Raw genomic sequence first — 25,846 nt, forward strand, 5'->3', positions numbered from 1 at the left:
TTAACAAAACATGTAGATACTGTCATGAGCTTTCGTGAGCACAACCCACTTCTTCAGATGAATGGAGTTAAAGGGGTCCAGGATCTAAATAAACAGCAAAGAAAGAGAAGGGATGGGGAAGGAAAAGAAAGGAGGGGAAAAAATGGGAAAAGAATAGTCAATTTGATTAGTTGTTTTTAAAGTTTTTTCAATTACAGACTAACACGACTACTTCTCTGAAACTTTTCAACATGCATCTGATGCTGCTTCCATTTAGAGCAGGGCGAGTTTATGCTGGAGAAGTGTCATGAAGCTGCTCCTCACTGACCTGTGTAAAGTTCAGTTCCCACTGCCTCTATCTTCCAAATTCCTTCCCACAGACAGCCCCTGAAACTACAGGGTTAGATATGAGGCCTGCCAGTTTAAAGTTATGCTCCAGTTTAGAGAGTTTTGCTAGAAATAGTAATAACTAAGTACATAGTTTCTGATTTCAACACACCCACTGTAAAAATGGTTCCAGCACCCTGACCAGACAGAGCAAGCTACCAATTGTTATGACCACCACTGGCAGGGATGTGAGGAAGTTGCACTTGGTAAAAGGGTAAGGATGGGGACAAATGCCTTCTTGGTGGATTTCCCCTGAGGAGACTTGAGCAAAGCTATAATTCTATATTACCAAGCCCGATGGCAGGATTGCAAAGCGAAACAATACTACAGGTTGAACAAGAGCTAAATTCTCCCCTCCCCCTTAATTCTGAGGGACCGCATGAGAAAATCTTTCCTGGCTGAGAGCGCATGGGGCTACAAATCCCAGCTTCCCACTGTTTAACCTCAATCTCCCTGCAGCAGCAACAGCTCATGAGTGACAAATGAACTGGCCAACCCGGAGCCAGAGCCCTGTTCTCTCCCCGCCAATCCCCTGCAAAAAGGCGATCAAAGCAGGAGATCAGAGAAAGGGGAGGCGGGGTGGGCAGCTCCTAGCATCATGGAAAATACAATGGCAAGCCACGCAATGACAGCAGACGCAGATCCTCTAGCTCCAGCACAAGCAAGCTGAGTTCCATCACCAAAGGCAGCTCTTCAATTCTGGCTCCACAAAGCCAAGATTTATCCATCTGCTAAAGTCACTCTCTGCAGTCCTTTGGAAGCAGTTTTCTCTTTGAGAGTGCAATTTGCTTCCATCCCCCAGCACACACGTACATCACCCATCCTTCGGCATTTATGCTCTTGTACCAGACGTGGTGGGGACAAGGAGATTAGACAGACAGACAGCAGCTCTCCCCGGACAAGGCCAGCAGCTACTGTGTCTGTGTGGGCTGTGGGTACTCCTCCTGCCTGGATACTGGCTCCAGGAGCTTGGCCTGGCCAACTCTCCCAGTCTGAGACGGACGACTGGAACCAGAAGGGGACTTGACTCTTCACCTGGGAGGAATTGAGTAAGTGCTGATGTCACAGTTTTGTTCAGGCAGTTTGGGGGAGGAGGCATGCAGTAGCTTGTTACATTGAAAGTAGCTGGAAGGGGGATGAATTCAGAGAAGGCCACTGGGGTTTAAAGCTGGTGTGGGAAGCAGCAGCATCTGCCCTGACTGGAAACACTGAATGCATATTGCTGTGTGAATGTGGATCACCCACCACAGAAATGCAGCTACTTCTGGGGTGGAATTGGCAGCCATCCTGTACCGGCAATACTATACAAATATTTGTAGAAGAGAAAGTGAGGAATAACTCCAGTTGAACAATACAGGGGGTGTGAGCTATTTTATGTAGGGAGAATAGAAGGGATAAAGTTGGAATTTGGCCAGGATAGTGAGGTTAATATAGGCAGGAATGAGCTACCTCCCACCCATCCCCTTCATTCCAGTATGTCATATCCCTCTCAAGACTCAAACCAAGAGTGAATTTTAAAGCCTCCTCGGTCAGGAGAAGGGGAGTTCTTCAGGGAAAGGAGGCAGGGGGTGCACTGGTGTCTTGATTTTATTGAGATTTGATTAATTCTATTCTCTCTGCTTCACCTGAAGCATCAGAATCTTTCTTTCTGGTTAAAAATCCTTTTATTGGGGACCCTTCTGTAGTCAAAGGATAGAGACAAAAACCAATCATATGGGCTGTGTCTAGACTACATAGCTCCATCGACGGAGCCATGTAGATTAGGGTTGTAGGCAAAGGGAAATGAAGCGGCGATTTAAATAATCGCCGCTTCATTTAAATTTACATGGCTCAGCGTGCTAGTCTGGACGCTCCCCTGCCGACATCAAAGCCCTTTGTCGGCAGCCCCGTTATTCCTCGTGGGATGAGGTTTACCGGGGCTGCCGACAAAGGGCTTTGATGTCGGCAGGGAAGCGTCCAGACTAGCGCGCTGAGCCGACAAACAGCTGATTAGCTGTTTGTCGGCTCAGCGAGGCAGCCATGTAAATTTAAATGAAGCAGCGATTATTTAAATCGCCGCTTCATTTCCCTTTGCCCAATAAACAAATCTACATGGCTCTGTCGACGGAGCCTTGTAGAGTAGACGTACCCATGAAGTCCAACTGAGGTAACTCTGTGGGTGCAAGATGCTTCCTGTGTCTGAAAGTGAGGCTTAGGAGGACCCAAGAGATTTAGGTAGAAGAGGGTAGAGTGGACGGTGACCCTTTGACATAGGTGTGACTGTCCCTCCACACCCATTGCCAGCCAGGCAGCGCTGTGCAGATGCTCTCTGCCTCAATTTCCTCTTCTGGAGTGTGTCCCCTCAGCCTTCCCCACACAGGGTGGGCTTGGTGATGTGACTTAGCCCTGTCACTGACCAAAACCTAACCCAGGTAACAACAGTCCATATGAACAAAAGGTTCTTCTGCCCCCCCTCCCATAGGCCTTTCTCCAGCCTGCCCCTCTGGGCTTTTTTAAATCTCTCTGCAATGGAACCCTGCCTTCCTAGCTCCTTCCAGCCCCTACTTCAGGACCTTCCACAGGCACCCACTTTCCTCCCTATGGGTGCATGTGCACTGCACCTTTACCAAACTGCATAGCTCATTTTGAGGTAATTTCGAAATAAAGCGCTGTTCCGAAACATCCCTTAACCATCGTGGAACGAGGTTTACAAGGATGTTGGAAGAGCAAGGCTGTTATATTTTGAAATAATGGGTGCACTCAAAAGACACGGAATAGCTATTTCGGGATACTCCTGGTATCCCAAAAGAGCTCCGCAGTGTAGATGTAGCCTATGGGTCCTCTTCCAAAGGGCATTCTCTCCCTTTATGATGCCAAGATGTTCATCACCTGACCCAAACTAATCCTCCCTCCTTCAGGTGGCTAATTATAGCATGATCCCATTGCCTGTGAGACAACCTCTCCTACAGCAGGTTTGAGACTCTGCAGTAACGGCTAATCCTGATGGTATTGCAATGTTAGTGACATCTTTTCTCCAGGAGGAACATCTGGCCAGGCTCTGCACAAGAGAGTCGCTTAAGGCCCCCAAGTGGTTCAGGCTCGGAAGGATTGGCTCATGGGAAAAGTCTAAAGGGATGATAATTGCCCAGGACGATAAAGCCCTGAAAACTTCTCTGCTCAGATCTCATCACCCAACTATGTCAGGCAGCTCTACAGAATTCAGTTTTCTCCTAGTCCTTGAAATGGGATGCCAGCTGCCCAAACCCCACCCTGAAAAGGCTGCAAAAGTTAGATAATCAAGCGGTCTGGGAGATGCTGGGGAGCTAGGTACCACCATCTAAGGGAGATCCTGATATACCTCAGGACAGGACTGAGCTAATAGTAACCCCCGGGCAGTCCCTCCCCTGCTTGCTGCCTCCCATGCAGTGGAAGTTCCTGAGAGCAGAGGCTGAACGAGCAGGCAATATTGCAGTCCTGGAGCAGGGGAATGGGAGGAAGGGTAGGATGGAGGCCTGCTTAGTTGATGGCCCCTCTCACTCTTTGCAGAAAGATGGTAACTAGACTGACAAGGGGCATGCGGGAATCAGGCCATGCTGAAGAGGACGACATAGGAGGCTGGATAGCCAGGGTGGAAACCAAAAGGTTTTACTCTGAAAAACCACTTCCCATGAGGCTGCCATGACCAAATACCACTTGTTAAAGATGGTGATTGATATTGAATATACTTCTCTTGGGTGATTATTATTCTGGCTGGAACTATGAACATCCACGCGACATCCCCAAGCCCTTTAGTAAATATCACCACCTTGCCCTACAGGCGGGGGACTAAGCACAGAGATAATAGCACCAAAGTCATCAAACCTGCATAGCCACTGACTCTGGGGTGCCCCTTGGCTCAAGACACCCTGGGGGAAAACTAATGGTGTGTGGTTAGCACCCTGGAGCCAGAGTGCCAGTGTGGAATGTGATGAGTTCTGTGCTAACAGTGCTGCCCTGAGCTCAGGGAGGTTTTTTTATAGACAGAGGAAGGGGGTTAAGGTACCAAAAGGCTTGTCCTTACATTGCAAGTTATTAGATGATCCCGAAAGCGGCGCCACTGGCTCCAGTTAAAAGATAGGTGGCAGGGGTTGACTCATTGCTGCAGCGCCTCCTGCTGCTAGCACTGGGAATTAGTTCTTGTCAGCAGGGCTCCTCCTGGCTGGTGTCTCACCTCTCTCTCCGCTCTGACCACATTCAGACTCTGGACCGCGTCACTCCCGGACCATGGTGCCCTCTTCAGGACACTGCCCTCCAGCAGTGCCCCCTACAGTGGTCTGTCCCCCTTCCAGGGGTTAGCTGCAGTTCTTCATCTAGCACCTGCCACTGTGGCCAACAGCAGCCTCAGTGTATCCCCTCACCATAGCAGCAAGGCACAGCCCTTCCAGGCCGCACATCAGTGGTGGCCAGACACAGTGCAAGGGGGGGACCCAGGTCTGCCCACTATCTGGGTCACAACTCAGGGACCCTCTGACAGCAGCCTTGTTCTTCCACCCTCTACTCCCCTTTACTGCCTGGGCCACTTCCCCTGAGACCCTTTGCACCCTCCTGGCCCTTGTAGCAAGGTCACATCCTGGCAGGGATCACGCTGGAGCCGCGCTCTCTAACCCCCCCGAGCCTGCCCAGCGCTGCTCTCCCAACGGTGCTTCTCTGGGAACCAGGTCCTGCACCTTCCCTGGTCAGGGCCTGACTGCCTGCTCGCTGCTGGGCAGCTGCCTTTATACAAGGCTTCCCCAGCAAGCTGGACTCTGGTTGGCTTCTTAAAAGCCTCTTCCTGATTGGCTTGGGCTCTGCACAGGTTCCCGCTTGCTTGCTTTAATCCCTTCTGGCCAGTGTGGGGCAGTCTCCCCATCACGACAGGAAACAGAGTAGGTTATTTACGTGGTCCATTTTCAGAATGGAAAGATGTAGTGGTGTCCACCAAGGGGCTTGTGCTGTTCAACACACGATCTGCAAACATGGGCAAACAGTGAGGGGGCAACATTTGCAGATGATACAAAATTAAGATTGAAGTCTGCTTTGGCCTTAACTAAGAGTTACAAAGGGAACTCCCAAAACTGGATGACTTGACAACAAAATGACAGATGAAAGTCAATGTTAAATGCAAAGTAATGCACATGGCAAAATATAATCCCAAATCTATATACAAAATGATGGTGCCTAAATTAGCTGTTACCCATCAAGAAAGAGATCTTGGAGTAACTTGCAATACTCCAGAAACCCTATGTTTCCAGAGTACTGCAGATTTATAAGAATCTTTCTCACTGTGCCTGTTTCATTCGGAACTCATTCTCCCATTTGAGAAGACTTAAAAATCATATCCAGTCGTCAATGGGATAGACGCAACTGAATAGTGTAGCTGTCCTTACTGTGCATCAAAACAATAGCAGGGTACTAGGTGTAAATACGGTTGCTGACAGCTTCATCCAGAAAGCTACAGTAAGACAAATCTTTAAATTGGGACATTAGTGGAGACATCTTGTAACTGACTGCAGTGGTTTTAATAGACTGTAATGTCATTGTGTGATTCATAACAATTTAATAATTAAAATACCATCCAAGCCACGTCAGACACCCTTTTAGCTGAAACCACGTCAGTCTTTCATATTCTAGTTATTGAATGCATTTAACATTGAATTTCACCTGCCATTTTGTTGCCAAGTCACTCAGTTTTGTGAGATCCTCTTGCAACTCTTAGTTAAAGCCAAAGCAAACTTCAATCTTCAATCTGTGAACTGGATCAAACAGGAGGTAGTAAGTTTTGTGGAAAAGAACATTCATCAGTCAGGCAGGCTGGGTAAGAGCCCACAAGAGAGCACAGGCGAAACAGCAATGGGAGAACATAAAACTGATTTAGCACCAGTCTGAAAAGGTACAAGGTGAAAAGGGTTAGTCATGGACTTAGACTAAAATTTCCAAACATGGCAATTGATTTTGGATGCCTCAGGTTTTGGGAGCTGAGTCTGAGAATCTCATGATCTGATTTTGACATGCCCAGACCCCACTAACGTCAACTGACATTGAAAATGCGCAGCATTTCTGAAAAGTCAGCCAGTTTCCATCTCAGGTTGAGCACCCAAAAGTATTCTCTGAACCCTACCCCTCCAAATTTATATAAAATCTACCTCCTACTCAGAATCAGATGCCATTTCAGAGAACGTTGGTCATGTATCTCTAGGACTGTATCCTTGTGCGTCCGTGACTCACAAAGCGTCTACTTGTCTCTCTCAAACACAGGGAGAAGTCACAGAATCCCCTCAAAGAAGGGCCCAAAAGGAAGATGTTGCACAACCGTGCTCATAGGAGAGTCCTTGACATGAGGGGAGATCCTATGGCTTTGTAGCAGAAGTCGAGGAGACCTGAGTGGGTGGAGACACAAGTCAGGAGGAGAGGACGTAAGGCTCTTGTCCAGGATGAGTTACAGCACACCCTCTGGACGTGATTTGTACCTCAGCACCAGTACCACCTCCGAGCCAGACCCAGGGTCAGCCATGGACAGGACTGTACCAGAAACGGCTACTATTAGCCCTGGTACCACCAGCTTTAACAGCACCAAAATGCCAGATGTGGTCAGCAGCACGCCTGGCCTGGGCACAATGCTGCTCTCCTTTGGAATTATTACTGTGATTGGGTTGGCTGTAGCTATGGTAAGAGACCCAATCTACTAACCACCCTAAATACTTCTCTCTCTCTCTCATGAAGGGGGGGGGTGTGATTTCTCAACACCAGTTGTAATCCCAGTAATTTGACTGAACCAAGAAAGAGTCATCACATTGGAGAACCGTACAAAAGTTTTGGGCACCAAAAGTCTCTGAGATCCAAAACTTGTATAGCTCTGAAAGAAGTTAGTCTGGGAGTAGAGTGGAGGCTTCCAGCAGGAATCCAATTCTCAGCACAAGGATCACGGCTGCTGGGGTCCCCCAGGACTTGATTCCAGGCCAGGGGCTCAGAAATTCTTTCCATGTGTGGTCTCAGCATTTGTAAAGTAGTTTTAAAGAAATTACAAGAAAATGGGGCAGGTTCTACTCTGAGTTGTAAACCTAGGGTAACTTCTCTGTTCCGTGCTATGTAGGTTTTTATACCACACTCATCACAGTGGCATCTAAACAGTAGTGCTTTAAGCCACATGACTATTTCCATCTGTTGTTCATGCTCTCATCTGCTCCCCAGAGAACGATGCCTGTGCAGTGCATGGTCTTGGTCTGTTTGGTGTCTGTTTTTCAGGACCAGTGTGTCTGTTGCTACGTGTTTATGTTAGGAGAGGCAGGGTCAGAGAATTGTGATTTGCACTTGGAGCAAAAAGTACAGAGGCTTGTGATGGCTTTTTTTCCTGGGAAGTTCATGCCACAGTCTCATCCCCTGCAGAAAGTTCTGTCTCCCTTGACTACGGTGGAGTTAAGGCAAGGGTGGGCACAATACAGCTCGTGGGCTGAATATGGCCTGCCAACCCACTGGATCCAGCCCATGGGCCTTCTTTCCAGGACCCTCAGGCACGGAGAAGCCAGCCACTTCAGAGCAGCCCTACACCACTTTAAGTGGCTGGCTGCTCCCTGTGGTTCTCTGCTCCAGATGCTGAGGGGTGGAGGAGGCTTGGCGTGCTGCCCTGGCCTGTTGAGATATTTTGCTGGGCGTGGGGGCAGCACACAAAGCCTCCACCTCTCTCTGGCACTCAGAGCAAAGAGCCACAAGGAACACCCAGCCATTTTGAGCAACTTGAGACTGTGGCAGGCAGTGAGCCTGCTTCAGGGTCCTGCAGGGCTGCTACTGGCCACCACCTAAGTAAGCACCTCCCAGCCAGAGCCTGCCTCTGACACTCCAGTCCCTCCCTCCCCACAACTCCCCACCCCTGGTCACCACCCCCTCCTGCCCCAGATCACCATCCAAACTCTGTGTAACCCTCACCCCCCACCGTCCTACTCCTCTAGTCCACAACTCCTTTCCAGACCTTGCTCTCTCTCCTACACCCTTCCCCCAGGCCAGAATCCTCTCCTGCACCCATACCCCTTTCCCCTGCCCCAGGTCACAACTCCCTTCTTCATCAGAACTCCTTCTCAGGCCCCACATCCTCTCCTGCACCCCAGTTCCCTTCCCCAAGCTCCCTTCAGCCTCCATAAAGCCTTGATTGAAAAGTGCAGCCCTTGACCACTTGCCAAATCTTGGAATGGCCCCTCCATCAAAAATCATTACCCACCCTGAGAAAGGGGGATGCAAGTTGGCTCTTGCATCTCTGCTATAGGTAGTGGCTTTCTAAACCTTCTCACCTGAATGGGTGTGTTGCTCACAAAGAGAGCAATGCAGAGGGCTAGGGTCCTTCTCCTGTAAAATAGGGGAGTTTACCTTCCAGCAGAAGATGGGTAGTAGCAACAAGAATCAGTTCCTTAGTTGAGGGTCAGCTTCCCTTACAAACTATCACAAGTTAATTTGTGGAACTTGCTGCTGCAGAATGCAGAATGTTCCTGCTGACTTTGGGTAAAGTTTTCAGAAGTGCCTAAGTGCTCTCAACCTTTGCAGATTACCATACCCCTTTCAGGAGTCTGATTTGTCTTCTGTACCCTCCATTTTACCTCACTTAAAAGCTATTTGCTTACAAACTCAGTCATAAACATACAAAAGTGCCACAGCATGCTAGTACTGAAAAATTACTGATTTTCCCACATTGGCCATGTAATTATTAAAATAAATCAATTAGAATATAAATATTGTACTTACATTTCAGTTTATAGAACAATATAAATAAACACGTCAGGGTGTGAAATGTTTGCATGCACTGATTTCATTAGTGCTTTTTATGTAGTCTGTTGGCTTTTTATGTAGCCTGTTTGTAGTCAACATTTAGATGAGTTGATGTACACCTGGAAGACTTGTGCATGCCCCTGGTTGAGAGCCTCTGACCTAGACCACCTTTTCTTCAAATCCTCCAGTGATGGGCATTCCACAGCTTGAACTTAATGACAGTTACAGTGAGAAAGTTTCTCCTAATACTGTATCTCGCTGATCTCTCTTTTGCTGCAGATTAAGCCCATTGCTTCTTGTCCCATCTTCAGTTAACATGGAGAACAATTGTTCACCATCCTCTTTACAACAATCCTTGACATACTGAAGACTTACCAGGCCTTCGAACCCAAGCCCAGTTTTCTTTTTTCAAGACTAAACATGCCCATTTGAGGATTTTTCTAAACTTTTCCTCCTAGGTCAGGTTTTCTAAACCTTTCATTATTTTTGGTGCTCACCTCTGGACTCCCTCCAATTTATCCATATCTTTTCTTAAATGTGGCACCAGAACAGGCCACAATAGTCCAGCCTCACCAATGCTTACTAGAGCAAGACAGTTACTTCCCATGCTTTATATAAAACACTTCTGTTAATACACCTACTATGTCTGACTAGGGAGGTGAGCTAGTAGTCCGCTGGAGTATCGACTACTTGCTCCCCCCCTTGCTGCTTCTATGAGAGGCAGCAAGTGTGGGGGATGAGAAACAGGAGCCAGTGCTAGGGGGAGCCGGCTTAAAAGCCGGTTCTCCCCAACACTGTCTCCATGGTGCCAACTGTGCCCTCCCCACAATGCCTCTATCACAGGCAGCAGGGAGGCAAGAGGAGAGGCTGCTCTAGCATCAGCCCCTGTTCATGACAGCCCTGGGCTGGCTGCTGCAAACGGGCTGCTGGACTCAGTGCGAGCCAGGACCAAGCTGTCCTGGCTCGTGCTGGTCCGGGATGCTGCACCCGGTGGCTCGTACTACATTTAAAATGCAGAGCTCCTGGAGCTACCCCTGCTGCAGCTCTGTAGAGCAGTCTTTTTCGACTAGATGTCTAGTTGATATAAATTGTATTGACTACACCATTAGCTAGATAACCACAATTTAACATCCTGACTTCTGACTGCAACTGTTCCTCATTGTTGACTCATTCCATTGGTGGACCGCTATAGCCCTCAGATTCTTTTCAGCAGTGCTGACGCCTCGTCAGCCATTCCCCATTTTGTAGGCAGGCATTTGATTTTTTTCTTCCTAAGTGAAAGTACTTTGCACTTGCCTTTGTTGAAGTTCATCTTGCTCAATTCAGACCAGTCCTCTGATTTGCCCAGGTTGTGTTGAATTCACATTCTATCCTCCAGAGTGCTTGCAGCCCATCTCAGCTTGGTTTCACCAGCAGAGGGTAGTCATGAGTCAGGTCATTAGTGAAAATGCACCCTCCCAGGTTGGCAGCAAGCCATAACTACCCCGCATGTGATACTTCAACTTGTTACAAACCCACCTGATAGTATTTTCATTTAGCCCACATTTTCCTAGTCTGCTTATGAGAACATCACCTGGGACAGTATCCAAAGCCCTGTAAAACTGAGTTATAGTGTGTCTTCTATTTCACCCAGAAGGCAGTTAGGTTGACTGGGCAGTTTGCTCTTGACAAATCCACAATGGCTATCCCGTATAACCCTATTAATCTCTAGATGCTCACAAACTGATTGTTTAGTAATTTGTTCCTGTATCTTTCCAGGTACCAAAGTTAGGGAGGCCAGTCTATAATTCCCTAGGGCCTCTTTGTTCCCCTTTTTAAAGCTAGGCACTGTCTCCTGCTCCGCTCCTCCCTGGACTCTTTTAATGCTGTTTTTTTCCCTCTCCTCCAGGTTCTCTATATCAGGAAGAGGAAGAGGTAAGTACAGTCTGCTTTCAGGGAGTCTCGGTGCTTCAAAGCTAAGGCAAAGCCAGGAAATCTCTTGCAGACAGGGGAATATATTCAGTTGGGAATACAGAGTTCCCTCTCCTTCTCCCCCCATTGCATGTTCCTTTCAAAGCCCATTCCCAAGTAGTCCCATTGACATTTGGGAAGCTAAAAGTCCTGTGAACGTGGCAGAGGTTTCCTACACAACACCTAAGCCATCTCACACATGGGGGCTTCAAGAGAGGGGAAGGATCTGGGTTTGTACAAAGCTGTTATCCATTTCACAGGCATGTCCGGGGAGGTGTGGAGCCTGACATTTCAGCTAGTCCAGGCAGGGCTCCTCTGCTCCAGCAGCCATATGCAATTAGGTTTGCTTGGCAAAAATACCTGAACCAGACCCCAGTTCTCCAAAGTTTGGGAAGGGCTGCAGGCCCCTGCATGTTTATGGCGGCGCTACTGGACTCCACCATTTCCATGGCAATTTCCCTTGGTTTGGTTTGCAAAATGCTCAGTTTCTTAGCTTGAAATGTAGGGGTCTTCCCCTCCCTCCCCAGTTCAGCTTGGCTACTGGAAATCAGGAGGAGGAAGGCAGAGAGGGAAAATTGCTCTTTGATCGCCTGCTCTTTCTAAATGGGCACAGATATAGGTGGATCTCTGTGCCACGGATGATGCCTCACTTACTGACTGCTGTGGGCAATGCCGGGCTATGCAGCCTGCAGGGTACATTCCTATGAGTCAGAAAACTTACAAGCTGGTGCCCAAAGTAGAGATTTGAATGAAAAAGAAGCAGCTAGTGACAGCGCTGACACGTGTGGCCTGTAGACATACTGATAGGTTAGTGGGCAGAACCCAGGCAGAGGCAGGCAAGGATCATGCAGAGAGAACTTGCCAGCTGAGCCTCAGACAGAAGGAATCTTTGTGGTGACCCTGCCCAGAACAGCTCAGGAATTCCTTCCTCCCCACCAAACAACACCCTCCCCAGGCGCCTGGGCTCTGACTGGGACACACAAGTATTCCTGTGTAGTGGAGTCGCTCCCATCGCTGCTTTGTCTAGGGTTGGCCTCTGCCACTTGAACTGAAGATGTAATTTTGGCAGCAGTAGTAGGTTTTTATCCCAAAAGCCTGGGTTTGGTTCTGAGTTCTGTCTCTGCCAATAACCTGGGATGGGAGGGAAGGTGGGATTGGTACCTACAATCTAAAAGGTGATGTACAATGCACGGGGGGGTGTGTGTGTGTGGAGCAGCCTGTTAAATACTCCCCCTGCCAGATAAAGCTCAGGATGAGCTTCTGAGGTCAGTTTAAATCCCCAGATGGGCCGCTTGGGTAACTGAGCCCTGCACATTAGGTACAGGCCTTTTCCACTCTGTTAGACAAAGCAGCCTAGTTAGCTGGTAGCAGCAGTAGGATCTAATCCTTGCCCGGGTGGGGACATGAGACTTTGTGAGTTACAGCCAAACCCTCTCTCGGCAACAGCCAGAGGCACCCCAGAATACAAAACACACCCGTACACACAGGCCTTCCGCTCCAATTGAGACATGCTTCAGCAGCTGCCCGGCAACAGAGTGGGGAGGGAAGACTCCCTGTGTTGCTGTCCCTCTCTCCTCAGCCACAGGTTCTGAGCCTGCCCTTTGCTCTTCTTTCCACTGGCAGGCTGGAGAAGCTGCGGCACCAGCTCATGCCCATGTACAACTTCGACCCTGCGGAAGAACAGGACGAGTTGGAACAGGAGCTGCTGGAGCATGGGAGAGATGCAGCATCTTCTCAGGCCACCCAGAGCAAGGTAGTCACTGCTTCCCATGGTCACACAGCCCTTCTGTCTGCCCAGCCCACACGGTGATGTGAAGGCCTCTCCCTCCGGAGCCTGGCAAATGTACTGGAGTTCGTATTGCTTCTTGTTGGGCTGCTTGCGGAGTGAGCTCCAGGGACTTCCCTAGCCACAGAGCAGTGTGGAGGGTAGTGGGGAAGAGGGGCGTGGAGATGGCGTGAGGGGAAAATACCAAATTTGGTCAGCACTTCATGGGAGCCTGGTCTCTAACATTGTGGGTTCTCCCCTGGGCTGCCAACCTCACTCAGTCAGCATCTTCTCTGGACCCCCTCTTGGCGGGGTTCTGTGGGTTGGCCATCCAGCCAAACCAGAGAGAGTCCAAACCCCCTCTGGGGTAGCACAATCAACATAAAAGTCCAAACAAATCTTCTAACTAACAGCCCTTCAGTTCCCTGGCTTCCATGTGTTTGGGGGGATTGCAGGCGGCAGAGGGCTACGTGTTTAAAATGTTAATTGTTTTGAACAGCAGAGGGACGGCGTATAAAAGTAAGGGATTCTGACTAAATGTTACAAGAAGAAATACAGGATGGAGGGAGAGATGCATAATGAAGAGCTCATTCAGGTAATAAAAGGGAGGAAAAACAGTGGCCATGCCACACGGCAATCCCAGCAGTAGGGAATGCATCACCTGCACAGAATAGACAGTACCAGGACCCCTCAGAGCCCAGTGGGGCCTGCTACCTAAAGCTGCCTCGGATGAAAAACAGCAGCATTTGCAATAGTAAGTGAGAACATCCAGATGGCACCCACCATTCAGCATATGGCAGGTTTCATAGGTTCGGAGAGCTGCAACAGTGTGGAAGTGACTGCCTTGTCCATACACGTATTGATAAAGAGAGGAGTCATTCAAAGGGTGCATGGAGAGAAAGTGTTGCGTGTTGCTAAACTACGTCGAATGATCCGGATTGTCCGTTGGTGTAAATTGGCTTGTCTCCACTGACTTCAGTAGCTGGCCCAATATATATTTGGCTCACAGATTTATTAACCCCCGAGTTTTATAATCAGCCCTAGTGATGAATGTAGGTTAGATGCTGTGGAGTGTATGGACAGACTTCTGGTTTTTGCCTGTATCCCTGCCAATCCCTGCTTTGTCTTATCCCTCACTGCTTCATTGCAGATCCTCCTGACGAGCCAGGGAACCCTCCAGAGGCCCAGCCGACTTGTGTTCACAGATGTGGCTAACGCTATCAATGCATGAATGACACCTGGCGCTGCTTTGGATGACACGGAGATCGGGACGGACAGAGCCAGCCAGTTACATACCATGAGCCTGGATGACGAGTCTGCCGGCCTCCCCATCAGTTTGTGCTGCACCTGGTGTTGGGCATTAACACACTTCAGGAAGCAAATGCTTGGTCATGGCTGCAGCCACTTTTGGGGCCTCCATCTCTCTCCACCAACGGGCCCTGAGCTGCCATGCTCAGAGCTCAGGAGCGATCCTGGTTAGTGCCGTTTTACCAAGCTGTGCCGGGATGAAGATGCAGCTTCAGGACAGTTTGTATCAGTCAGACCGCAAGCCCCTACTGAGTCATTGGATGGTGGTGGGGTGAGAGCACTTGTGAAGGGCCTTTCCCGTGGTAACAGCTCATGATTGGAGTCCTGCAGTGTAATCTGATGGTTTTCATGGAGCTTTGGCAGGTCCCTGGGTGTGAGTTGAGCCCCCTTGATCTGGGAGGCCGCTGTGCCTGCTCCGCAGCAGTGCCCCAGAGCACATGATGCTTATCCATCTTGCTTCTTGTGCTGGCCAGGTTATTCATAACACGCTCGTGGGCGAACACTCAGAGGTTGCTTGTGGGCTTCCCCTGGGTTTCTGCAGCACGGGTGTTTCGCTCGTTTTAAAAGGTGAACCAAAGAGCTTTGGGTAAACAAACATTTGAATTAAATCTAGAGAGAGGAAATGGTGGGATGTCCCAAATCAGAGGGACAAGCCACTCAGCTCCTAGACCCGGGCTCACTCGTCTCCTTCTGTGGGACTCCCGCTGGCTTAGCTAGCAGAGGCAGCGATTGGTGAGCAGACACCACAGCGGTGGAGTTGGTCTGACAACAGCTGGGCGCTGATGTAGTCCCATCCACTCCTGTGCGTTGGCTGATGGAAGCTGGTCCTTGCAGAGCAAAGTTTTATGAGGAACGAGGAGTAACAGCCTGAGGAAAGGGGGTGCGTGTGCATGGGTGTGAGAGAGAAAATTACAAATAAATACATTTCAGTACAAAAGTCTGATCCTTACCTATTTACCTGCCAAGACCTGCATTCTGGGTTCTTTGCTTCTCCTGCTGAAACAGGTGACTCCTTCTAGAGCAGTGCACGGAGGATTAAAACATGTCCTGCTTTATGTCCTTGTCATGGCAGCCAGGGATGCAGGAGACATGCAAAATCTTGAACTTGGGTCTTGGGAGGTAAATCCTTTTGGTTTGCCTCACTCCAGGCTGCACCTCTCGCTCAACTATATTGTTATCTAATACAGGGCGTGAGGCGTGCTGAAGAGGAAACCCCTGGGCAAGAGAGGTGTTTTGGGGCCTTCCAGATCCCCCCTCTGTCCTCCGGCTTGGTACCAACATGGAGCTGGCATTGTAACGAGCAGAGCCTTTGGACAGTCACCTTGTGGACATGCCCTGCAGGGAGAACATCTAAAGCAAGTAGCAGAACCTAAACAATGAGAGTAGGAAAGTGTAAAACAGACTGTTAGTTTCCTTTCACCCATGTGCCCCACACAGCCAGGTCATAAGGCAACTACCCTTTCCTGCCTCATTCTCCAAGTTGGGAAGTGAAGCTGGAAACTGGGGAACAGAGCCAGATGAGAGCGCTGCATGTGCATCATATTCTAACCTCAGGGACTCCGTCCACCCCCTGGGCAAGAATCATAGTTGAAATATTCCTGCCAGCAGCAGATTGCAATGCCGGGTGATGGGACTGTACCTCTATTAGTCTATACAGATAGATCCACAAGATCCCACTGACAAGTTTATATCCTGATGTATGTGTAATGCCAAGAGGTGGACTCAAACATGAGCCCTTTGGAGCTTCAGGCAGGAGCCTCTATAGCTTGAGCTAAAAGCTAGGTGCTTCTCAGTTAAAGCTATAGAGCAAACTCATTATTTTCTCACTGCAAGTGGGCAGTGCACCACGCCCAGCAGGTGGGTGAGTTACGTATGCAGCATACATCGGGATATAAAGCACTGATGAGACACTGATTATCTATTGGGTTTTCTTCAGCACATACATTTGTCAAGCAGAACTGCCTCCTGCCCTTGAGCTGCAGTGCAGGCAGAACCAACTGCATAACTCTCAAATAAACACTCTGTAAGTCAGCAGCCAGAGTCTGACAGCGTCCCTATATTTAGCCAGGGGGCATTCTGCCAAGAAGCAGGTTACTGCCTGGCAGAGGGTCCGACCGTTTGGGTCTTCAGTAAGCAGAACTATGTAAGTCCAGACTCGCTGGCCAGTGTAGCCTCCCTTAATAATTTTCCTACAGATTTTCCCCTTTCCTGCATCTGGGCCCAATACTGCATCTCCTTCCCTGGCTCACCAGAGGAGTCACTGACACTACTCATCCATGCAGGCCTGAGCCTTTCTTGGCTTTTATTTTTGTAAACTTTCCCTCCCAGTGGAGGCTCCTAGGAAGTGGTTTGACCCTGGAGTCTGTGCAGTACGGCTGGGCCCTTACTGCACAGCCAAAAGTTGCAACTGGAATCCACAGAAAGGCAGCCCCGCACCTCAGCTCCAGGCTGCCGTGGGTGTTGGCACGCCAAAGGGATTGCTCACAACAGGCTGAGGTGCATGGCAAGAAGCCAGATCCTCAGCTGGTATAAGACAGCCTAGCTCCACTTCGCTGGACTTTCTCATTGGCCCAGATCCATCAATGTATTTAGGTGCCTACCTCAATGAGAATTAGGTGCTAATATCTTTGAGGTTCTGGGCCCTTCGGCATTGGTGCAGCCACACAGATTTTATACCAGCTGAGAATCTGAACTAGGGATGTAAAATCCCGATTAATGAGTTAACTGGCTAAACGTTAGGTTAGCCAGTTAACTGACTAGTGGGGGCTGCCACCAGCTCTCACCCCCCATGCTGGGGCTGATTCTGCGGCTCCCAGCCCCTGCACAGGGCTGAAGCTGGCTATGCCAGCCACCAGCCACGTGGGGCTAGCTGCTTGGCCCAGCTGCTAGTTGTGTGGGACTGGAGCAATCCTCTGCCCGTGGCAGGCCACAGAGTCGGGGGCTGCTCCCTGGGGAACCAGTTAACCATAACCCTGTACCGGCTGATGCTTACTGGGTAGCAAGCTAACCAGTTACCCATTCACATCCGTAATGTGAACCAAGCCTATTCTGCTTCAGGAGAGCAGGTATCTGGTTTCATTGGCTCAGAGATGGCTGCTAGCCACTGAGCACTCAGATTTCTCCCATTGATTTCAGCTGTTGTTGCACAGCCCACAGGGGCCTGGGAGACCGTAGGGCTTCGGAACGGTTTTCACACTAAACGCTGCTGGCTTTTACTTGGGGGGAGGAACATTTTTCAAGACTCCTTCGCGCTAAAGTGACTGTTGATTCGCTCTACACAAAATTCCTGTCACGAGGGATATTTCCTCAAACCATGTTGCTTTGCAACATGCCGTGAGCCCATTGTTGCACTTCTCGGGCCGTTGCTGACCCATGCACTTGCCGTGCATCTGGAACCAACGCTGCACCTTGTCACGTATTAGGGCTAAGACTGATGTTACATAATGAATGGGCAGAATTCCTCTCTTGGGCTATGTCTACACACGCAGCTACTTGCACGAGAAATATGCAAATGAAGCTAAGCATGGAATATTGCCGAGCCTCATTTGCATACCTAATAAGCCGCCATTTTTGCAGAAGAGGCTCTTGCGCCAGAAGGAGCTGTCTACACTGCCCCTTCTTGCGCAACAAAAACCCTCTTGCGCAATGCTGCTACGCTGATTATTTTCAGGAATAATGGCATTGCGCAAGAGGGTTTTTCCTGCGCCAGAAGGGGCAGTGTAGACAGCTCCTTCTGGCGCAAGAGTCTCTTCTGCAAAAACGGCAGCTCATTAGGTATGCAAATGAGGCTCAGCGATATTCCATGCTTAGCCTCATTTGCATATTTCTCGCGCAAGAAGCCGTGAGTGTAGACATAGCCCTGGACTCCAACAGTTCTCTTATATGTGAGCTCTGCCCTGTTCTGATGACCCTTGAATCAATGTACTACAGGTAACAAGACTAAAAGAAGATTAACACTATTGGCTGGGCTTGTCCTCACCTTTCTTTTAGAGTAATAGCACCTCCTCATAGGGTGTGGACATATAGTTTAGTAGATGCGTTAAGATGTAATTTAACTCGAATGTTGAGCATTCACACATAATTAAAAAATTTACATTAAATCTGGCATGATTTAGTATTTTTTCTTTCATTTTTCAGGAAAAATGGCTGACCACATATACCTAATGTATGCTGAGTCTGTGTGTTCCAAGCCTTGCACTGGACACTGAACACTTGAGTAGGAACACTCCCCCTCCATGAAAAAAACCAGCAGACTGGGATAGACAAAATCCACAAGATCGGACTTGCGGAGTTTCTGCTGTATACATCTGTTGGGGGGAGAGTAAACAGTGGGGTGATAACATCCCAGTACTGCAGATCACAAGGATGCATGATCAAGGTGTGTAGGAGCCAGGCTTTCTGTGGTTGAAGCTGTGTCCTCTGTCAGCCCAGTTTCTCACTGACATCCTTACTGATACCACTAAAGTGCAAAAAAGTAGTGGGGGCTACCACTTGAAGAAATGCTGAGGGTCCCTTGCTGATATATCTACTGGGGTTGCAGAGACCATAGGAACTGTAGAAAATTGATAAGGGAAGTAAAGGACTAAGAGACCTCTCCAACCAGCAGTGCTAAGGACAATTATCATTAACAATGTAGACAAGGCAAAAGTGATCAATACATATTTCTGTTCTGTATTTGGGGCAAAAAATGTCAGTGTCAGGATTTCATGTGACCAATAGGGCGAATGCAATCCTTGCATGGATAAACAGGTGTGTCACGGGATACACTCCCTGCTAGTGGCATCTCCTCCTGGCTGTCCTAGGGATTAGCTCTGGCCAGACATTGTGCCCTCCTCCCATGGTGTCTCTCCTGTCATTCTCTCACCATCTGCCCTGCTTCATGATTTGGCCCTGCAGCCCCATCCTCACAGGGAAGCATGCTGCATGTATCCACTAGCACTGCCTCTGCAGCTCCCATTGGCCAGAAACCAGCCAATGAGAGGCTGTGAGGATGATGCTGAGGGCAGGGACAACATGCAGAGGCCCCTCTCTTCCAAAGGAGCCTGCCACACAGAGATACAGGCTGTGGGGCTGCAGCAACCAGGGAGCCTGCATGAGAGTCCCCCTGGGTCATGGTGGGATGGATCCAATGTTTGGTGGGCTGGATTCAATCCATGGTCCATATTTTGCCCACCCCGGACCTGATGATCATAATGGTCCTTTCTGACCTTTGAGTCTGTGAAGGCTGCATTCTGCAGTGGCTCCCTGTGCCCTTCCACTATATTTGCAGCCCTTCCTGCCCCAGGCAGTCCAAACCCTGTGGTGCTGTAGCTGACAAGCCCTCTTTGAGCTGCAAACAGGGCTCAGGAGGGAGCGTGCTGCAGTTATGGGTCCCCTTTCTGCTCTACCTCCTAGTGCCACTCCAGTCACTCCAGGTTTAAGTCCTCTGACCTGTGCAGAAACGCTGGGCCACCCTGTGCAGAAAGGGAAGATGGTCAGAGAGGCATAAAACCAAGCAGGGTTGCTGAATGTGCAGGGAAAACTGACTCTAAGGGGAAAATCCCCATATGATTGGCTCTTCACTTTATTTCCCTACCTCTGGGGGAATGACAGTCAATCAGAGCTGCTGCACATGCGGAGGGACCAGCTTGTCAACTACACAAGAAACAAGCATTGCTCCTGCCTTGAACCCTGCAGCCCTGGGCAAACCAGCCGGGCAGGGCAGGGCCAAGAAGGGCAGCAATTGCCTCCTTCCACCACTCTCCTGGCAGAAGGGGAAGAAGCGGCCTTTCCCTCCCATTGCTTCAGTGGCTGTCCCCACCACCACATCTATGCGGGCAGCTGGTGAAGAGTCCTCCAGGGCCACTAGCTCAATTACCAATCCTGTAAAGGGGTGAGTCACACACAAGGATGATTAGGCCGAGGGACAGTATGTGGGAGCAGGATTGATGGAGAGATAGGATTTACTGGGGACACATGCTTGGTTGGGGAGTTCTATGGGGATGAAGACATAATCAGCAGGCTGCGGGATTAACTGGTGAGCCTGTGTGTGTGAGAGAGCAGAATTAGTTGTACAAAGAGCTACAGAATTGATTTTATTGTGGGCTGGGTGCGTTATGCAATACATTATGGGGAGCCTGCATGTGATCAGGGAAAGCAGAATGAACTTAGATGAAACCAATTCAAATGTATTCCAGTCTGTGCACATTTAACTTTACTGTCTTTTTATTACTAGATGCTGGCAAATAAGGATTTAGGAGTCTAACTTTAGGCACCCAAGTTTGAAAATGTGGCTTAAGTGACTTGCCTGTTTGTTTTGACGCTGCCTTCCCTGGAGTTCATTATGCATCATTTTGGGACTGATTTCATTATCTTTATTCAAGGTGAAGGAAGAAATGCTCAGGTGTCTGTGGTTTGTAAATGCCGTGCACTCTCACTAGGTTCATCAAAGAGAAAGCATAAAGAGCAAGAAAATTGAATCCAAAAGTGGTACATGACTTATGCCTTTATTTAAAAAAAAAAAAAACTAATCCCAAATTTTTATATTTATTTATGGGCAAAAGCCAGAACCATTTCTCTGATCCTGCCAAACTTTAGAGCACAGATAAAATGGGATGTGCATCCAAATCTCCATTTTTAGTCTACAAAATCATAGCCCGGTTGATGATTTTGCAAAATGAACCTGTCTTTCTTGCTAGTTATTTTTATTTGATGGGAAAACTTGATACATTTGATTTGACAGCATTGCAAAGATTACAAATTCATGTTTCGATCCAGGGTTTTGGTTTAGGCCCATTGTTTGGCATAGACTGAAAAGTCAAACATGTGAGGAATAAAAAGCATTCTATTTTTTCCCTAAGAAGTAAGAAAGCTACAGAGTGAAAACCTGACCCCACTGAAGGCAACAGCAATTTTGCCATTAACTTCATCTGGGCCAGGTTTTCACCCCTAGTCTTTACAGGAAGATAGACTCTACTTTTTGTTTCATTCACAGCACCAGACTCCTAAAAGGAGCAGACATACAAATTATCTCTGAACAGCATAGAATTCTGCTTGTTGTTCCCATGAGAGCCATGCTTTTATGGCAACTTTTCTGTTGCAGTTGCTGAGTGAGACAGCAAGAGGTAGTGAAGACTGACCCGTTTTACAAGTAAGAGGACATTGATAAGGGCTCCAGGACAGCTGGCCTCCCTCACCTGTACCTCTCTTTTCCCTGTCCTTGTGTATGCACACCAAGTGAGAAAGATCTAGAAAATGTACTGAGAAATGCCTGAATATCACTCATAGTAATTAACCAGACTGAAAATTATACGAGTGTTTACCCCGAGTGCATTTTAGGAAGAGAGAAAGTCTCAGTCTGGCATTTTGCCTGCCACACTCATGGCTGAGAAATACTAGTTAAATCCACTCCTAGCATCTGGCAGACAGAGGACTCCCTCAGTCTGTTAATTCACTCTGAGCCAAGCATTTAAAATGGATTTCTGTGTTCGTCAGCATGGCCTCTGAATTGTGAGATGAGCCATGAGTGTATCATCCTGATAATGAAGCCCCGCTCCAGTCCATGGACTCAGAAGGACAGGAAATGGATGCTCTAATGGAATGTACCATAGAATAGGAATCTTACCCATTATGTCACTGTGGCCAGGTTTGGGACAGTTAACAGCAGAAAGTAGTGAAGTTATCTAAAAAAAAATGAAGGAAAATGCAGCAAGAAACATGCTCACCCTTCCCCTCCAAGGCCACATCACCGCACTCATGAAGGGGAATGGTGGAAACCACCAATGTTATTTTGCTTCAGAGGGGGAGCCGAGTTAGTCTGTAACTGGAAAAACTTAAAAAAACAATGCATAGTCTAGTAGCACCTTAAAGACTAACAAATCATGTAGATGGTATGATAAGCTTTAATGGGTACGACCCGCTTCTTCAAATGTCCAGTCATCTGAAGAAGTGGCTTTTTCCCACGAAAGCTCATGATACCATCTACATGTTTTGTTAGTCTTTAACGTGCTACTATTTGTTGTTTTTCAATGTTATTTTGTCCAGCTGGGGAAGAGGGACTATTTCAGCAACAATAGTGACAAGAATTGTGCCTACGTGCAAACTGGGGAAATGGTCCATGAAATAACCCCTGGACTTCTTCAGGGATTATCAACAGGGGAGGAAGATATGCCCCAACAGTCCAGCTTTTTCAAGCCTGACAGCTGAAGCAAGGCTAGCTGACTAGATGAAGCACTGGCTCATGGCAGTAGAGCAATTCCCATTGGTTTTTCTATTTGGGTAGGGTGGACAAAAGGATTCCGCATTGCCCAAAGAAATGAGCAGAAATCTAATCTAGGAACTGGTCCCCAAAGGCTTTCTTGATGCTGTGCGGAAAACAGAGGCATCTGCCCCAGTCCCTCGGTGGTGTTACTAGGTGAGTCCAAATACCGGTAGTGTGACTTGGTCACTTGCACCGGGTTTGCAGGTATTAAGTCAACTTTCCTTTCCTGTGGGACTGTGGCCATTCCTCACAGCACATGGTACAAGCTGTAAAGGCTTTTTCAGAGACTAACTTAACCCTAATTACTTGCAAAGGTCTCATACCAACTAGGTGAGGGGATCCGTTTTTCTGTACTGCTTTCTGGGAGGCAGGCTGCTGCATGGGGTGAGCTAGAGGGGAGCAAGGATTCTGGCTTTGCCACAGTTATGGTGGGGGGAGAATTTTAAGTGTGAAATTAAGACTGGTTGGTTGGTTGGTTGGCTCTCCTGGTCCTTGTGGCTTCAGTACGACATCAGCGGGCAGGGTGTTACTGGGGTGCAGCTGGGGTGGTGCTCAGAGGTCTCCTGAGGCCAGTGGTCCTGCCCATCCGATGAGATTCTTTTCCAGGCATGCCTAAGGGGAGACAGCATGGGGAGGGGTGAGAGCTCTGGAGTCACAACAGCACTGGGTTCAAGAATTCTGAGCACCATACACAACAGGGGTAGTCCCTGAGTACGACACAGCCTTGAGGGACCCCTTCCAACCCCCAAAGACCTGAACTACAGTCGTTTGGTGCAGCTGGGCAGCAATCCTCAGGGGTGGTTCCGGTGGCCTGAGCCAGACTTTCACTGGAGGGGCAGCAGGAGAGGGTGGAAGGACTGGGAGGGTATCGGGGGAGCATGCAGAGGGACTCACACAGGGAGGAGGGATGTTGGAGGATGCTGAGGAGGAGGGGAGGAAGGAAATGGGGAGCCACAAAGGATTGCGGGGAGCTGGGTTGAGGGCAACTCATAAAGGTCTCGACCCATAGCTCAGTGAAGCCAATAACAACAGACTCAAAGTCCACATCAACACTAAACCTTGCACTGGTTACCGGAATGCACTCAGAGAGGTCAGAGGTTGTAGGAGGGATGCAGGAGTCCCTGGGTGAAGTTTTGCGGCCTACGTTATACAGGAGGTCAGACCAGATGATCAGGGAGCTCTCTTGACCTGCAACTGACTCCCTGCTTTGGGGAAAGCTGTTGAGTGGCCTAGCAGTTTGCCAGTGGGCTGAGGAGGAGAGTGGTGGGAGAAGGGCAGGGAGCTTCTCTTGTTGCCCATGGTTCACCAGAAAGGATGATTTATCGCTGAAACACAAGCCCAGGCTTCTTGCGTGGTGAAGGAGCAGTGTATGTTGTCAGGTTCACTAATCATGCAGTGGCAGCAGCACTCTGTCATGAAGGGTGGCAGGAACACCCAGCCTGCGCACTCAGAGACACTTCAGTGGTTGCTCTGCAGTTGGTGTCCTCCCAGGAAACAGGGCAACAGACAAGTAATGACTCTGCAAAGCCGAATCTGGGAGGTGTTGGGAAACCCCAGACTCAGCGCCCTGGGAATATCACAGAAGGAAGAGGGTCAGGAAACAGAGCCCAGGAAACACATGGCTATTTCTGGCATAGTTCTCCCAATTCTTCCCTATTCCCTCCCCCACTGTAGTTTTGCAGGAGCTCCTCCTCCCTGATTCTTTCCTCCCTATACTTCCCTCTCCCTCCTCCAAGCTCTCATTAAGGAGACCAGCAAGGAGTCAGGCCAGATCATGTCCATTGAATATTTCCAGGTTGACCTCTTTTCTAATTTGCACAAGTAGAGTGATCACGACACAAGGGACCATCAGCCCCAGTTCAATCTGTGCACAGGGCAGTTCCTAGAAGGTGCAAGCTTCATGACACGTTCCAAGTCTCACCCTGCAAAAGCCGTGGCGGGTGGTCAATAATGACAACAGACATCCAGGAGATTGTAATCTTGTCTGAGACAAATCACAAGGTGCAGAGCTGCCCTAGAGCTGTCACTCTCCGGTCAGCAGCAGGGATGTAATAGTGTAGTCAATTCACCAATTAACAGATAAGTAAAAGCTTATAGGTTAATGCCATAGATTACACACATTTCCCCCTGACCCTTCCACTAAACTTTTTAGCAGGCTGGCCAGCAGCCTGGCTCTGTCCTGGCTCGTGATGGGTCCAGGACCTACCTCCGCTTTGGCTCTGCATTTAAAGTGTATTAGGAGCCGAGTGGGCAAGCAGCCCTGCTCAGTTCCGGCCCACACCGGGTCTGGGAGCTCAGACTCCCCCAAGACAGGGGCTACTGCCACCCCGTGCTGCTGCCTCTTTATTAAAGGCAGCAGCACAGGGCAACAGGCAGCCAGTCTGCAAGGGGAGCTGGCTTTTAAGCTAGCTCCCCTTGTGGACCAGCTCCCACCTGGCACCCTGCACTGCAGCCTCTGATACAGCCCCCTGCTCCTTGGGAGTGAGGACGGATTGCACTGGCTGCCGGCCCCACCCCCGGGCACTACAGAATAGTCGACTAACGGATAAGAATTCCTGAGGTTACTTGACTATTCAATTAACTGATATTTAACATCCCTAGTCAGCAGCACAGCCCTCCGGTTTTAAGTTAGCTGCGGGTACTTGGACCTGGCTCACATTGAGAAACCAGGGGTTTGGAAACATCATACTCTCAAATCTATACAGCGTCCAGCCATGCAGAGCCAGTGATTCTTCCAGTCACCAGCTTCAGGGTTCCAAATACAAGACCACACCCCAGATTCACTTTCAGGCTATTGTTTGAATTAAAATTGCTATGAATTACTCCAGAGAGGAGGGCTATTCCATTTCATGCGAAGCATGCTCTGGTATTACCTTCCACACTTCACGCCAGGACCCAGAAGCTTTCCTGTCTCCACTGCTACAAAGCTCTGCCCCTCCAGAAAGTGAAAGACACACACTAGAAGAAAACATCCCTGTCTCCATAGCAGAAAGTACAGATGTAACGAGCTGGCGGTTGCAGTTTCACTGGTTACGTTGCCATCTCACACTCACTGCCGCATCTGTGCCTTTCTCTCTGTGTAACACCAGGGAAATGTATTCCACATGCCACTGCCCTCAGTCCTGCTCAAACTGAAAGGAAGAGGAAAGTGCCCACCACCTAGGCTGTGGTTTTGGGTGATGCTAAGAGCTCTATGAAAAGCAGAAATCAGACAGAGAATTGGGCAGGAAGTGAGGTCATCACTTATAAGCCTGTGGCTGCACTGATGTCATCATGCAACTCAGTGGCAGGAAGTGATATGGGAGCAGAAGTCAAAGAGGAAACCGAATCAAACAACTGAGGTTAACAAGCCTGGCATTCATCATGCGGCGTCTCCAGGGGCTTTCTAAGAAACCAAGATTGGGTTTGGCTCCCCGACGTCAGTTAGCTTGCTTTGCACGCCACATTAAACGCCACCAACGGTAAAGGGA

General features: G+C 49.0%; 2 protein-coding genes across 7 annotated transcripts in view; one reads left to right on the forward strand and one right to left on the reverse strand.

Moving 5' to 3' along the window:
* The first annotated feature begins 924 nt into the window (after window positions 1-924).
* Window positions 925-20,695, forward strand: C11H3orf18 (chromosome 11 C3orf18 homolog). Of its 3 annotated transcripts, XR_001368598.4 has the most exons (7): window positions 925-1,415; window positions 6,619-7,028; window positions 11,003-11,028; window positions 12,688-12,817; window positions 13,980-14,304; window positions 18,275-18,515; window positions 20,352-20,690. XR_001368598.4 is itself a non-coding variant. In XM_006127625.5 (5 exons), exons 2-5 carry the CDS (start codon window positions 6,795-6,797, stop codon window positions 14,058-14,060), a joined length of 471 nt encoding a protein of 156 aa, XP_006127687.1. In that variant the 5' UTR covers window positions 925-1,415; window positions 6,619-6,794; the 3' UTR covers window positions 14,061-15,032. The 3 variants fall into 3 exon arrangements, 1 of the variants encoding a protein (XP_006127687.1); XR_016350410.1 differs by having other exon boundaries at window positions 18,275-20,695; XM_006127625.5 differs by lacking the exons at window positions 18,275-18,515; window positions 20,352-20,690 and having other exon boundaries at window positions 13,980-15,032.
* A 1,421-nt stretch (window positions 20,696-22,116) lies between these two features.
* LOC149523776 (uncharacterized) overlaps window positions 22,117-25,846 on the reverse strand; it is a 49,043-nt gene continuing 45,313 nt past the window's right edge. For all 4 annotated transcript variants that reach the window (XM_089781058.1, XM_089781057.1, XM_089781056.1 and 1 more), the window contains exon 8: window positions 22,117-22,988. In XM_089781058.1, coding sequence (XP_089637184.1) covers window positions 22,903-22,988 — 86 coding nt within the window. In that variant the 3' untranslated portion in view covers window positions 22,117-22,902. The remainder of the gene's footprint in view (window positions 22,989-25,846) is intronic.

The sequence above is a fragment of the Pelodiscus sinensis genome, chromosome 11 (genome assembly GCF_052426305.1).
Source record: "Pelodiscus sinensis isolate ZL-2025 chromosome 11, ASM5242630v1, whole genome shotgun sequence".
Classification (NCBI taxonomy): Eukaryota; Metazoa; Chordata; order Testudines; family Trionychidae; genus Pelodiscus; species Pelodiscus sinensis.

Excerpts from the sequence above, each read along its gene's own strand:
- C11H3orf18 (XM_006127625.5), top strand. The coding sequence starts at position 6,795 with ATGAGTTACAGCACACCCTCTGGACGTGATTTGTACCTCAGCACCAGT. Across the intron at positions 7,029-11,002 it reads TTGGGTTGGCTGTAGCTATG|GTTCTCTATATCAGGAAGAG; the intron begins GTAAGAGACCCA and ends CCTCTCCTCCAG. Across the intron at positions 11,029-12,687 it reads TATATCAGGAAGAGGAAGAG|GCTGGAGAAGCTGCGGCACC; the intron begins GTAAGTACAGTC and ends TTCCACTGGCAG.